At 39.3% G+C, this 15,024-nt stretch overlaps 3 protein-coding genes across 3 annotated transcripts in view; 1 reads left to right on the top strand and 2 right to left on the bottom strand.

The window, feature by feature from the left end:
* The first annotated feature begins 4 nt into the window (after nt 1-4).
* Nucleotides 5-1,597, top strand: LOC134183804 (uncharacterized). Its single transcript, XM_062651376.1, has 2 exons — nt 5-29; nt 1,176-1,597. The coding sequence occupies exons 1-2, from the start codon at nt 5-7 to the stop codon at nt 1,595-1,597; spliced, it is 447 nt and encodes a 148-aa protein (XP_062507360.1).
* Nucleotides 1,598-2,063: 466 nt separating this feature from the next.
* LOC134183800 (N-sulphoglucosamine sulphohydrolase-like) lies at nt 2,064-3,740 on the bottom strand. Its single transcript, XM_062651373.1, has one exon. It carries the CDS (start codon nt 3,669-3,671, stop codon nt 2,151-2,153), a length of 1,521 nt encoding a protein of 506 aa, XP_062507357.1. The 5' UTR covers nt 3,672-3,740; the 3' UTR covers nt 2,064-2,150.
* A 714-nt stretch (nt 3,741-4,454) lies between these two features.
* Nucleotides 4,455-15,024, bottom strand: part of LOC134183801 (intraflagellar transport protein 52 homolog) — a 14,637-nt gene continuing 4,067 nt past the window's right edge. The window contains exons 4-15 of the mRNA XM_062651374.1: nt 12,820-12,949; nt 12,635-12,710; nt 12,505-12,573; nt 11,638-11,761; nt 11,489-11,578; nt 11,359-11,427; nt 10,127-10,204; nt 9,660-9,736; nt 9,510-9,597; nt 4,893-5,001; nt 4,690-4,835; nt 4,455-4,622 (exon numbers count right to left, since the gene is read on the bottom strand). Coding sequence (XP_062507358.1) covers nt 4,542-4,622; nt 4,690-4,835; nt 4,893-5,001; nt 9,510-9,597; nt 9,660-9,736; nt 10,127-10,204; nt 11,359-11,427; nt 11,489-11,578; nt 11,638-11,761; nt 12,505-12,573; nt 12,635-12,710; nt 12,820-12,949 — 1,137 coding nt within the window. The 3' untranslated portion in view covers nt 4,455-4,541. The remainder of the gene's footprint in view (nt 4,623-4,689; nt 4,836-4,892; nt 5,002-9,509; nt 9,598-9,659; nt 9,737-10,126; nt 10,205-11,358; nt 11,428-11,488; nt 11,579-11,637; nt 11,762-12,504; nt 12,574-12,634; nt 12,711-12,819; nt 12,950-15,024) is intronic.

The following is a 15,024-nucleotide window of genomic DNA, read 5'->3' as shown; positions in this document are numbered from 1 at the left end:
CATCATGTGCAACCGTAAAAGGCAAACTTGTGAGTCTTTCGGCATCTAGTTTCTGTCTATTCGACCTCTGTCAATCTGTTATCTCATCTTTTTTTGATATCTCAGTTTGTGTGTTTGTCCATCTGTTTACATGTCAGAAATACTGAATGAATTTTAATTAACTTTAATTAATTAATTAAGTGCACAAGATGAGTGCATTATGTTATTAAAATTAAAGAAAACTTGTTTTATATTACTATTATTGTTTAGTATCTATTTTTGGCTGATTGGTGATTGATCTTGCTTCTTATCTGGTCAATCTAGTCATACTTTATCATTTCAGGATTTCTGAGATTCTCGTGTGTTAATTAATGACAAAGCTAGGCTAGAAAGAGATATGATACGTAAAATTAACATTGTGAAATCAGAGAAAGGATTCATATCTGAGTCACTGTACAGTATTGCAAAATACCAGTGTGTTGTTCTTGTTACCTTCTATATCAACTTTTGTTGTGAAATTTGGTTAGCATTTTGGGGGCTTTGTTTTCTGGCATTTGCCACTTTGCCTGTGTTGTAGTAAATTTAATATTAAAATTTCAAGAAACTTGAATAAGAGTTGATATGTACTTATTAAAACAGCTTATCTAAAGTTTATAATAATTTTTAACAGTATTAATGTATCTTAATAGCCTCTTGTTGACCATGGCAGCTGCGTTATCTCTTGATGTTGTTGTGCTGTGTCTGGCTATTAGTTCAACAAGTAAATTCAAGGACATGACTACAGAAGTTTGAATGTTATGTATCGGTTATCGTACGATTAGCGTGCCATATCGCTTTTAATGGCACAAGGGGCGGGTTTATTGGCCGAGGGCTCTAACCCCTTTCTGTGTGCTAGGAAAAGCCTAATAGTCACCTAATCATACAACGTTTATACCATGAGTACTATGGTCATGTGACATGTAGAAGTACAAGTGACAGTGCAATGAGTAGCTTATTGAACACTTGCTGTGCAATGCGTCATATACACCATCTCAATACATGCTCATGACTGGTCGCACATCACGTGACCATGGTATAATGGTTGCTTATAGTTGAGATGTAACCATCGTTAATTCATACCATGAAATTTATTAATTAATGAACTGTGAATAAAATTGTCTTCTATCTTTGACAATGTCTGTCTAACTAACTTCCAGTGTTTAGGGAGAAGGTTCTCTCAAAAATGGAGTATAGCAAACAATCAGCAGCAGCAGGAGGTACAGGCAAGCACACTAAATGTCAAGAACAGCCTGAAATATTTACTGCAACACTTCCTGAACAACTTCCCGTCTTCAGAGTCCCTGCGTTTGAGAAAAATATCAATGATACAGCTGCAGTGAAGCAACTTGACATAAACATGGCTGTATCTCAAATGAAATATGATGACAGTGCTGTTGGAAAAAGTAATGCAGACATGCAGGCTATTCAGAAAGAGAGAAATCGTAAAAGGAAACTTAAGAAGAAAAGGCACAAAGAACGATTGAGACAGCAGCAAGAGACAGCAAATGAAACTGCAGATGCAACAGAGAAAACCCATGCTTCGAGAGCTCCTCCATTCATATTTGATGGCATTTTTTAAGAAGACTTGAAGCAAGGTTCTCACTCCAATAATATTCAAGAAATATAACGGTATGGCTACGTACCATTTATGTCATTAAAATATAGACAATGATATGAGAGATAAAAATGCAAGTTTAAACTGCAATTTGTAAATATCAAAATTTGATGGTATTGTACTATAGACATGGGTATATGTTCTGTGCAAGTCTATTGAACCATATGGCATGGAAATGTGCATAATGTGGCCATTACAGATCACCAATAATTTCGTTGTTGAAAGGTGTTGTTGGGCATGACTGCAAGCCACACCATCCACTCCGTATGCTTAGCTGCTGCTTTAATAAAAAGTTTATTGGCTATACTGGTACATGCATGCTCATACATTTGTCAGTCCAATTCCTTCAGGCAAATGTCTAGATAACATCTTTTCTTTTTGCGGCAGTCTCAGTTGCTGCAGTATTAGAAATGGTCAAGTTTACTCAAATGTTAGAGAAAATGGTGTTAGTTAATTAAAGTCTAATTTATAAGAATTAGCATCATGCATCACACCTTGACAAAGGGAAATTCATTATCTAAAGTTCATTGTATAATGGCAGGCAAACACCAGATCTTGGAAATCTCCCTACATTTTCCAGTACTCCCTCCTGTGCACAGATCCATGGATCATTGGTTGCATTCTGCCACTTGTGCAGCCTAGTCTTCATATCTTCCAGGATGTCTTGCCGTGATGGCTCATCTGCTACATTATGAAGTTCATGAGGATCTTGCTCCAAATCAAACAATTCCCACTGATCGCGGTAGTAGTAGTCATGTAGTGTTTTATACCAATGAGTTAACTCTTTCTGATGTGAACGTTGAAGGATATCCTGAAATGTTGGAGATAAGAAGAAGTCTTCATCTATTGGAAATGGCATCTTGTAGTTCAGGTTTTTAATGAGCTTGTAGCGTCGATTACGATATACGCGCATTGGATAATACATAGTGATTTCGTGGAGACTATGACTAGCATAAATCTCATCAAATCCTGACTCTGGTTCTTCTTCCAAAACTGGTAATAAAGAACGGCCAGTAAGTTGAACTGGCAGATCAGACTTGAAGATAGAGTAATTAGGATATGCAACATCAAACCAGTCAAGAACTGTTGGAACAATGTCAACCAATGAAACCATTGCTTGACTGTGATCCCCGTTGCGATGTGTTGCTAATGGAGAAGACACCAGCATGGGCTCAATCATGCCAGGATCATATAGGTTAGTTCTTCCTGATGGAAATGGAATACCATTATCAGATGAATAGATAACCAGAGTTGAATCCAAATACCCCGCATTTTCCAACTCTTTGACAACCAGTCCAATGCCTTGGTCTAAGCGACTGATTGTTGTATACTGAGCAGCGATATCAGCTCGGGCTGCAGGAGTATCTGGAACAAAGTATGGCACAATGACATCATCTGGACTATATAACACCGGTTTCCAGTCTGGTATGAATCCCATATCTGGTTCTCCATTGCCAAACTTCTCACAAAAGTTTCCGTATTGTGGTTGTGTATGTCCACATCTGTGAGGGTCGTGAAAACCGATGTATAGGAAAAACGGACGATCATCTTGTGTCTGAAGAAATTCGTGCACAAGATCTTTAATGAAAGTTATATTTCTTCCAACTTGAAGAATGGAATAGCCATTTTCTTCAGTGTATTCAAACTCATACGGGTACACGGACTCTGGTCCAACATGCTTCTTACCTATAATCCCAGTTCGCACTCCGCTGCTGTTTAACAGCAATGGCACGCTCTTAACACTGTCAAATGTGTTAAAATGAATTTCCTTTTGATGTAGGCCGTACATCCCGTTCTGATGTTGAGGGAGGCCTGTCATTATCACTGACCGACTAGGTGAACAGCTACTGACTGACGTGAAGGCTCTATCAAATATGAGACTCTTGGAGGCAAGAGAGTTCAAATTTGGCGTTTGGCAGACATTGTTGCTGTAGAACGGACTCTCCATGCCTGCGTCATCTGCAATCATGATGACGGCGTTGCGCTTCTCTAACGCAGCGGCAGGGACAAGAAAGCAAACAATGGCAAATATCAACATACTCAAGACGACAATAGGTCGACAAGGCACGAATTGCAGTAGTAGTCGAGCTGTCTTTTTGCAGGTTCCTACCTCGTAAGTCCCGGATGTTTCCGCGGAGCACCGACGCGACGTGTTGGATACGATTTGTTCCTATTTCAGAACCGGTCGACGCGCGACGCGACGTGTGGAATTTTGTATATTGTCAACCAGTGTGAACCAAGCGTAGGCCTAGCCTCGCCCCAGACGCAGTGTGGATTGCAGACCCGGATGCGTTTCCATCACCACTACATACTACGGCTACTCGAAACGATTGCTTGCACTAACCGATACAGAATGCATAAAAACGATTGTTTGCACTATCCTAAATCCACATTCACCTTTTGCCAATGTGCTAGAGCTGCAGTACACTACATGTATCAGTACACGTACACATGCACGTGCTCTGTAAAAATACTAATTAATTATTAACATTAACTATTAACGGTCGTTGTGACCTATTGGAAACTGTATTTTGTAGCATAACAGTATACTGTACTACGTACAGTACATTACTAATATATCTATGATATACTGGACAACTAGGACTGACCTGTATAGCCTTTTCTGTCTGTAGCTATAGGTATGCCTAAGTTGGTATCGTATAGTATGGCCATGATATTCCTGGGGGAAGGGGGGACAGGAGAAAAGGAAATACAAGATGTAGTTCTAGCTCAGTACATGTGAGTTACAAATAGGCAGACAGCTAGACGGACATTTAATTAAAACGACTGTAATCATTCAAATGCACTTGCCATCTGCACTTGCCATCAATCCCATTATCTGTAATTATGCACACTGTACCTCATAATACCAAATATACAGTTCAATGTCATCAACAAACACACCCTGTTATCGCATGTCTGTTGGTGACACTGGTGCCTCTGCACCATCCACAACAGCAGAAGCTTGTGGGACGTCCAAATCAATGTCCTAACACAAAGAGTGAGCAGAGATTAGTGCAAGGATAGACCTTGCAAGCAAAACATTGATTACCGACCTGATTCATTTTCTTGAATTCCACTACTTGAGCAAACACATACTCTAAAATGTGTTTCGCATCTTTACAGTCAGATGCCAGCTTGCCGGTTATTCCTAGTATGTCTCCACATTCTCGAATATAATACTCCAAATCATCATCAGTACCTATGAAAGTACAGATGCCACAAAGCGAGGATATTTGCTGAGTGCATTGTCATGTACATTTGTTAGTTATCTGAGCCAGTCGAACTTTCTCTGATGAGAAATGCTCATCGAGGTCAAAGAGATCAAGTGATGGAGGATGAAGCTCTTGAAACAACGGTGGAATAACCTGACAAAAATTACTAGTATTACTTGCATCTATAGCAAGCTGCCTCAATGCATTCTACACTCCTGCTTCTGTTTGACCATAACTATTAAAGTATAACTCACACAACACAACAGCACACAAAGCCAACACATCCACAAACAAAGAAGTAGATGTGGACATCAATAATTTAAAATCTCAATATATTAACAATTGTCAAACATTAATTAACAAAATCATTATTTTAAACACTATGTACATGGCTCATTATTGTAACTCTTTGTTGACACATCATTTATTTAATTAAAAGAGCTATGACCAATTTCATGTAGAGGATCTGGTCAAATTTTCAGATCCTTTATCTCATGTGTCTCAAAAGTAGACATGCTTACACCATTCATACCTTTTCCGAACATTGCAGTTACGAAAAGCGATAGCAGACTAAGAGCATGTTCACACCGACATCTGGACTAACTATGATTAGGCTAACTATGATTAGGCCAACATTAACGCAAGCGCATTTACACCGTTAACTATGAGTCACGTAGTGTAATTAGCCTCGACAGTTTTCATCTGTCCTATCCGGCAAGAATTCGTGTGAATTGTCTTGACGAATCCATTGCTTTACGTTTTGAAGAGGGAAACATTTAGTTTACTTTTTCTGGCAGCTCCTTCAGGGATGGCAGAAAGTTGTCACATGTACAGGCACACACATAGTAGATCATCTGCCTGCGCTTCCGTATACGTCGCCATGATGTTGCTTTGTTTGTACATTTAAATATACAGCATCACATCAGAAACATTGGTGGCATGCTCTTCTTATAAAGTACCTCACGTGCCACAGTCACGTGCAACCACTAATGCGATTGTAATACTACTCTTTATGAGGTTAGAATGGTGTTAGAATGGTGTTACACTAATCTTGATTAGGACCGGTGTGAACACACTCTAAGCATTTGATGACAACAAACTTGTTCCATGCAGTGAAATAATAAGCCACCCCAAGCATCAATTAACACATACTTACACGTAAGGTCTGAGTCTTTATCCGAAAACAGGCATATAGGGTGTGTCGGCACTAAATAGGATTTTGTCAGGTAAATAGAACTTTTATGTAGCGGTAAAATGCTTTTAGATTAATGGAATACTGGAGGCAAAGGCAATTTGTGATGACATAACTAAATCCTACATTGTATTGTGCAATTTGCTGCATACGTTCCTCTAGCAGGGGCGGATCCAGGGGCTGTCCCATGGTGCACCAAACACCCAACTGCCAAAGAGCAACCTAAAATTTGTAATTAATCCAGTCTCAATACCGACATCAGTGTCCAACGAACAATCTAACACCAGACACTGAGAGCCGTGCATAAAGACGAACACAGAGTCACCTGACTAACCATTTAAAGCAATCAAGGTTCGAGGTTCTTCAGCACTCTGCAAGCTGCAGCTCTCGAAGTCCACGTGACATTTAACAGATGAGCTTGGCAATTTAAGTCCTTTAAAAATTTTGCGAAAGTTGGGACACTCCCCAAGTGTTATTCTGGATCCGCCCTGTCTAGCACGACAAAAGCTTCATATATACACAAATACAAGATAGTCACACTCTGTTTCCCTAATTTAGAATACAGTAGAACCTGCCGGCAGACAAGCTGTCTACACAAGATGCTCTTGCTGACTATTACCCCATTTACACTGGGAACAGTCCTTGGAACAGTTCTGGGAATTGTTCTGGGAGCTGTTCTGGTGCCCGTTTACACTGCAGCCAGCTTTCCGTTCTAATGGCTCAATGTCTTCAAACTCCCAGACCTTCACGAGAGAGACGTAACACACGCTTCTTGTTGTAGCTGTCATGTGATTGATTACATAACGCACTTTAGTATGTCTCGAGTCACTACTCTTCAACTACCGTATAAGATAAAACATTGGCAGGAATTTATATTGGCAGTTTGCTTAGAAATTGATGGACAAAGTGTATTCGCAGATTTTATTTTGGCGATCGGATATCATTGCTTGATAACTGATATATGTCTTACCATAAGTGGTCATGGAGGAGTTTGTGATTGACAGCTGTTTGTGGCTCACATTTCCCTAACTTACTGGTCTCCAACTACTGCCTAGTGATGAAGAACTGCTGTGTCAGTGCAAAGAACAGCACCCGCGTGAACATGACAGTCCAGCTTCATCCATAGCCTTACAGCCTCATTCATAGGCACAACAGACAGCAAGCAGCGATTACCTACCATCTTGTGGCCTCATCCAAGTGAAGTACCACCACATCGCCATATGATGCCTGATCCACGTGGGTGATGACGTCAACATATCTCAGGGGCCAAATTAATGGCGGATTTTATATTGGCGGTCCCTGAAAAATCAGCCAATCCACCAAAATAAATTCCCCACCGATATTTCATCTTATACGGTATTACTTGTTCACCTTCAAGCAACCAAAACAAAGTGACGGAGAGTTTCAAAAAATGTTTCTAATTTCTAGTGTAGCCAGCAGCCTTCATGTCTCTTGCAATCTTTCATTGGGTTCTTTGTGCTTATGACTAAACTCAAAGAGCTGTCAGATCGCGTCTTCCCCCACAATTCGATAAGCTTCAGCGTCTCATGATCGCTCTATGCTGCCATAGTGATAACCAGGAGCTATAGGAAGAAATTTGCTAACATCGGTACTGTTCTAGGGTGCGGGAGAGTTTACACTGCACTTGGAACTATTCTGGGAAGGTTCTGGAACCTCTCTTCTTTGGGTTCTGTTCTAGAACAGAACACCATGGGAACAGGGCGTTTGCACTGCTACTGGGAACTATTCTAGAACTCTCAGAACTGTTCTCAACTGCTAGTGTAAACGGGGTATATAGATGACACAATACCCATCCTCATCCTCGATGGATTGGAAACAACTTTGTGCACATACTCAGTAGATGATTAGACAGCACAATTTTTTAGGTCAGCAAGTTTAATAATCTGCAAAATTCCAAAAGCTATCTGCTAAGTGTGCAAAATGCTGTTTAGATAAGCAAGGTTCTACAGTACACTACTTGCAAGTCACGTTTCCTTGAAATACCATGACTATGACTCGTAGCCTTCAAATAAACGCTATTAACTGACACTGTGTTTCCACCCCCACTTCCACAACTACTCCTATGAGTCCTGAAAGACAACTGACTCATGCAGGGATGTAGCCACCAGTCTGGTTGGTCTGGTTTCAACCAGACCACTCTTTAATACGCATTTCCGCGCATTTAGCTGCAGGGCTCTTATTAGAACATTTTGGTACTATGTGCCTTTGACGGTGTGGTTAGGATAGAAGCCATGGAATTCTCTGGAGGACTGCAGACAAAGGAAGACATCACAGTTAGCCATATTTCTGATTCCGATTTGGTTGCTTCCTCCACACATAAATTGTCAGTAGGAACTGACCTCATGCATCAGTAGCACATGCTGCAGACTTTCATCCACTGTATAACAGTGATGTTGTCCTTTGTCTGCAATATCCTCCAGGGAATTCCATGGCTTCTACCCTATTCACTAACCACACTGTACAAAGGCACATAGAACCAAATGCTCTAATAAGAACCCTGCAGTTAAATGGTGGAAATACGGTATTTGTACTTTCACCAATGGACAGCAATTCCCAAATCTTTGGAAACAGGGTATAGCTGATTAAATAAGTTTTTATTTAATCACACTGTAGACAGTCTCATATCAAGTGCCTGCAGCATCCACAATTGCTGCTTCATGTGACCAAAAATTCTCTCAAGGCTGGTTCACAATATGCGACGGAGAGCAATCTGTTCCATTCCATCAAACCACATCGGACAGACAACAGACAGATTGATTCACGGAGCGTTGACAGACTGGATAGAATCAATTCTATTTGTCCGCTCCGTCGAAAGTTGGCGGACCACAACAAGAAATGATTAGGTACTGTTATCCAAACAGCAAAGCGAGGATGACCCAATCATGCAGCTCAGGGAATGGTAATTTCAGAACGGGGTGTCCACATATTGTGAACACGAGGGAGAGCTGTCCGTCACCATCTGTCACGGTCTCACGTCTCTGTCGCATATTGTGAACCAACCTTAACACTACCAAACTGTCTGTCATCATCAAATAACGAGATTCAAAACATACATAAGACATAAATGTCAGTTATTTGAATGTTAAGTTCCAGGATAATTTTACTTGATTCAGGAAACTGATTGCTTTCACACTGGCCTATGCAGACGAGTACGTTTCAATTGTTGGCAAATTGCGATTGCCTGTCTGTTTATTGTTTATAGTTGCCATGTACGACCAAACGCAAATACTGCTCTGTGATTAGACCATTTTGGCCAAAAGCACAACACATATTCACACAGACATAGTCACCTACGTAAAACATACAAACATACATGACCATCCAGACTAGCAGTGCTCCAGCTCCCATTTGAGCATGCTCTTCACAACATCACGTCAAGTCCCATAACTCAAGGCTCATTGCCAAAACTACATATGGTATATTACATACTAGTGCAAATGCAACTCACTGCAGGTGAAAGCGGAGGTAACGGTGTTTCAAACTGTGGCTGAATCAACGTAAGAGTATCGTGTTTGACCCTCAGTTCATCAAATGTTCTACATGTTCATAAGTCAGATAGAACTTGTTATACATATAATCATTGCACTAAAATTATCACCTGATAGCATCTGGAAGTAAAGTGATGTCGAGTTGGTATGTTTTCATGTCAAACAATTTAGTAAAATCTCTTGGAACCTGATATGCAGAACATAATAAATGATATGAACACAGGACAGGAAGACAAACTTGTGGTGACAAACGAACATACACATATGCAACTAACAAAATTTAAAGCAACATGAAAGATGACTGAACTAGACAGGGAGGTCAAATTAGTAGCAAGACAGAAAGAAGTTGGTAGCATACTGACAAATAAGTAGATAGACAAGCAGAAATTCTGGCAAACAGACGGACAGAGTAACAAACTGCTGCACATGTAATTGTCATATTGATGTGTGAGGCTACGATAAATGCACAGTACAACAACAACCATAGTAAAATAGCTAGAGTTGTCATACAAAAAACTAACAAGATGCAATATGTAAACAATCAAACAGTTCACACAAAGAAAAATGGCAAACGCACCTCATCTCCTTCCTGAAGACAAACACGCAATCTGTCTGATAGCCTTGACGTATCAGGAATGTACTGATAGTCCGATATCTAAATCGAAGAACATCCTTAAAACAGTGCAAGCAATAATAAACACACAATATAACATCACTTATAATTACGACCCTTTGCATGTAAAGTACTATAGCATTGCTATGCTTCTCAGCTTATCATAATCACAAGCTATCTTCAAATTTCCAACACAAACAATTTTGCAGTGAGCTCATATCGTTCACATTTGCTCTAGTACACCAGCGTTGCATTGAAAACAAATGTCAAGAAGTCTTTGCATACATAATTAACCAAGCAGAAATATTAGGTACCATTTACCGAGGGCCTGAGAAATTATACCCTACTTTGGATCCATACTCAATCACATGAGTCCACCACAGTTTGTGTTTACACCAAAAAGCAACTGAGAGCTTTCCCAAGACATAAAATGTGCAAAGTCAAGAACATAAGCCAATCACATGGCAGCAAAGATAACCAGTCGCATTCTCCTATAGAGGACTTTCTCTTAGACTGCAGCCAACGTCCCAATTAACGATAAGACGAAAACAGGAATTACCGCTTTTGGCAAAATCATATTATTCTCTGTTGTGAGCAGCCTTTGCTAAATTTGCTGTTGCTTACATTCAATCTATTCCACCCTGGAAGCTCTTTGTCTTTCCTTAAATATTTTCTGGGGGGCAAGATGAACTAATTGTGTCCAACCATGTTTGATTTTTATGTTTGAGATGAACTGGTTAGTGTGGCTATATATACTAGGGCCAGGGCTTGACATGACATACAGAAAGGTGAGTCAAGCCCACAGACCAACAATCCAACTTGGGTCAAACTTTTACCCCAGACCAAGATCGAAACCTGAATTCACAAAGCATCATGTAAAGAGGGCTTTATAATCAACTCTTACAATTATTAGTACGTTTCATTTCTCCAATGATCCAATGACATATACAATCTCTCTACTTCCTATCGTTGATCAATTGCACAAGATTCATTGTATCATGTCGTGGTTTGTGGCAACCCTCACTGATACAGTGACTACAAATCATTTGTACGTTCATACCCTACCGCTAACAAGGGAAACACGTATACCCTACCATTGCTATGATCAATATGCCCATATGATAACTAATAATGTTTGAGAACATTACAAAGCCCAAAGCCAATTCTGACTCAACATATTATTAATGACCTATTACCTCTGGATCTTCTGCATCAATAGAATTCAACTGAACATCATCTGTAGTAAGAAACTGAAATATAACATCCTATAAGAAAAACACTGCTAGTCCGTGTTACTAATAAGTCCATTCATTAGTCAATACATACCAGCAGCTTGCTGTTTTCTTCTTTGTCTATGTATTGATCAGAAAAAATGTGACAAGAGCCCATGACTGCCAATCGACCATACCCACTTGACTGCAAATTACATTGTTACACAGTACAGTGCTCAAAAAACTGGTGAGTAAAGATCATACTGATTTGTAAAAGGCACATACAGGTCGATTGAGAGGAAAAGAAACACTGCCGGAAGATAAAACAGCAACTGATGGTTTTTGAACATTTAATGTTGCACCGAAGGGATAGACGAATGTCAAGCATCTAATAAGGAAGTTTGATAAACAAAGCAGACACAAAGGCACAAGACCTACAGATGCCATTTGCACAGTCAAAGAAACCGCGCTAAACAAGTAATTAACAAAGAGAAAACAAACAGACACACAAATAAACAAACAGACACACAAATAGACAAACAGACAACATACAAACATACACCCAACCTGTCAATCATGTGCTACCTTCGTGACAGAATGGATGGCTTCCCAAGAAACTACAATAGCTAACGAGACAATGGACAAACAACATGCTCATTTCGGATAGAAGCATCCATCTACTGTCTTAGTGGTATTTAGTTTGATACATATCAGATCAGGCTTTGCAGTTCAATTATTGCGATTTAGAGTAGCCTTCGACACGGGTAATGCATAAAGGAAATGAGTCAGCAAGTTAGTCACCAGCTGACTCAAATGTTTCTAAGTCGACTGTGAGAGGGCTGGGCAGCTCTGTGAGAAACTCTGTACATACAAACTGATTACCTGTTTTAGCAATAGTTCATCTATGTGCTGATTACAGAGGCATATAAGCTTAAATAAACAAAACAAACAGATTGACGCAGTGACAGACAACAAAAAGAACACAAACTGTTGTTCAACAAACAAAAAAGCGAAAGATATAGGGAAATAAACAGAAACAGCACACGAACAAACAGACAGACTGGTAAAAGTAAGTAAACAGACACAACAAAAACAAAAAGACATAAAACTAAAAACAGAAACAATACTCACTGCTCGTTGTTTTCTCCTTCTATTTCTATCTGCCCTGGTATCGCCTTTCCAGCTGCTCTGTTAATCTCTCTGTAACAGAAAATTTCAAATCATGGACACAACTAGGCAAGACTCTGAACCAACCACTGACCTATTCAACACACCACCTGACACTAAAACTTCTTTAGGATGAAAATATTTATAATACACAGTCCGCACTACACTATCTGTAATATCAACAAATCATTGCCTTAATTAATACTCACACTGTGACAGCAGCATACATGAACATGTGATCTAGTAATTAGCCAGTATTATTGATGTTGTGTTACTTACCAGTGTTAATCATGATTCCATATTCTTCCAGCAAAAAGTTAACATTTGTATCAAACTTAATTTCTCCTCCCTCTCCAACCATTAGCAACACACTCCCTCCAGAACTGAGATAATTCCGTATCGCATCAAACTGCAAAATACAATAATAACATAACAGTCGCATTTACTATCAATGAATTAGAGCAGACTCTAAAAAAGTAGAGACTCATTTGCAATTTTACGTTAGCCAGTGTTAGTAACATCAGCCATAAAATAGCAAATAGTTTTCCAAAAATGCTTATTTAAAGTGTACTTCACAATTATATCATTCAATGACCTTAAAGTTACTTACAGCATATAATCATCTTCTATGATGATGACTGGACTAAAATGCTTTAATCACTGCAAAGACTTATCTCGTCCACGCAGCAAAATAAGCAATAATGTGCTGAGTGACAAACTTGACAAAATCAATTAGCATAAATAAAGTTGTTTTGTACCTTGGTTAATTAATGCAACTGCAGGTCAAATTACATATATATATATATATATATATATATATATATATATATATATATATATATATGAAAAAGTGTAACCAGTTATTTCTGTAATCATGACATTTCTGCGAATTCTGCAAAAACTCAAGGAACGCACAAATAAAATTTGCAGATATTTAGACTTATCCTCAGAGTCCCAGGAAGTCACTGTTTGGACACATGTACACGTGTACATGTGTAATACCCGCCTTCCTGGTTAGAACACAGAAATTTAATTTGCAGTAATTAAAAATTTTGTCTAAATTCTCAAATCGCAGAAATTTAAGACCACAGAAATAACCGGTTATACGGTAAATGTGCATGAAGTTAGCAGTAATATTATATCATTTTCAATAACATGCCTTAGAGGTGAGTATTACAAAATTGTGGTAACATATTTCCAAATTAGAGTTATACGTAACAGCATGCCATGACAAGGCAAGGTACTGTTATATGAAGCACAGCAGTCACAGTAATCTGAGGTTGATCTTTCAATATTAATATCATAGCAACAGATGTGTCCACGGGCTGATGTAAAACATGATTCTGCAGCTGCCAGTGATGAGATTGCTATCAATAAACTTGAAATAACCAACAACTCAATCAAATCTAGGGTAGGAACCCAACACTGTAGATTCGAGTTAGCATGTGTTGCCAAGTTTGGCAAGCACGTGTCTCCAATCCAGGTAGCGTAAACATGTGCATTTGCACATGTTGCCAACATGCATCGTGAGAAACCCAGACTACACCACAGTAAGAGGGAAGACGTATGAATGCGTACGAAGCTAGGGCTGCATGCTAGAGCTACTACATTTGAACAGCATGCTGTTATACCTCGAGGTCTATGGCACTCTGGTAAAATTCCCATCATAGCAGCATACTAATGAAAAGCAAAAAAAGGAAATTGGTACACAATACCCAATCAGTCAGAAAACAGTTCTTCTAAAAAAAAGATAAAATATACTTAATGTACTTTCTTGAGTACACCCTCCTAAAAGAGATTGGCCAACCTCTCATACATACCGTAGAACAAGAAATTTTGGCAACGATTTTATTTTGACAATTCAGCAATTTAATTTAAGAGTGAATCGCCAAAATAGAAAGTGTCAATACTATGTTAGCTTAGCTTCATTGCGCATGCACACAGCTGAATAACAAAACGCCACTATACAGATACCCTCAGCATAAAGACTTTGAACGGCCTGCTCTTCCTACAGCCTCCATGTGTGCTTCATCCTCGCTGTCGTAAGCAGAAGTGGAGTGAGCCATGACGGCATAAGTCGAGATATGTCTGAAAGGTACTGTGTCAAAGCTGTCACTGTGTCATTGGTCGCCGCTCTCTTACACATTAGCTCTTCACCAACAGCTGGGCTCCAAATGTCACGATAAACATGATGGCCTCGAATGCAGCTTGGAACTTCATAAGTCTCCAATGACTCCATGCTCCCGGTTGTACAGTATCCATTTTCACGTGCACTACTAGCCTCGCAACGCCAGACACACATCACATGTACTGTAGCAGATGAAGTGATGTCATACGTTCATCAACTTTGCAAATCACCAAAATATAACTTGTCAAAATATAAATATAGTCATTTTGGAAGAATTGCCAAATTTTTCGTCCCCAAAATTACTCGTTCTACAGTATGTTACTTGGAAGCACTAAAGTGCTAAACCCTTGGCTGCT

This window comes from Corticium candelabrum, chromosome 8 (assembly GCF_963422355.1).
Source record: "Corticium candelabrum chromosome 8, ooCorCand1.1, whole genome shotgun sequence".
NCBI classification, from domain to species: Eukaryota; Metazoa; Porifera; class Homoscleromorpha; order Homosclerophorida; family Plakinidae; genus Corticium; species Corticium candelabrum.
The sequence above is the reverse complement of the archived record's forward strand: the minus strand, read 5'-3'. Positions and strand labels throughout refer to the sequence as shown.

What these genes read in the sequence shown, in the direction of transcription:
- LOC134183804 (XM_062651376.1), top strand. Translation starts at nt 5, where the DNA reads ATGTGCAACCGTAAAAGGCAAACTT. An exon ending in CAACCGTAAAAGGCAAACTT is followed by an intron (nt 30 to 1,175) that starts GTGAGTCTTTCG and finishes ACTAACTTCCAG; the next exon opens with TGTTTAGGGAGAAGGTTCTC.
- LOC134183800 (XM_062651373.1), bottom strand. Translation starts at nt 3,671, where the DNA reads ATGTTGATATTTGCCATTGTTTGCTTTCTTGTCCCTGCCGCTGCGTTA.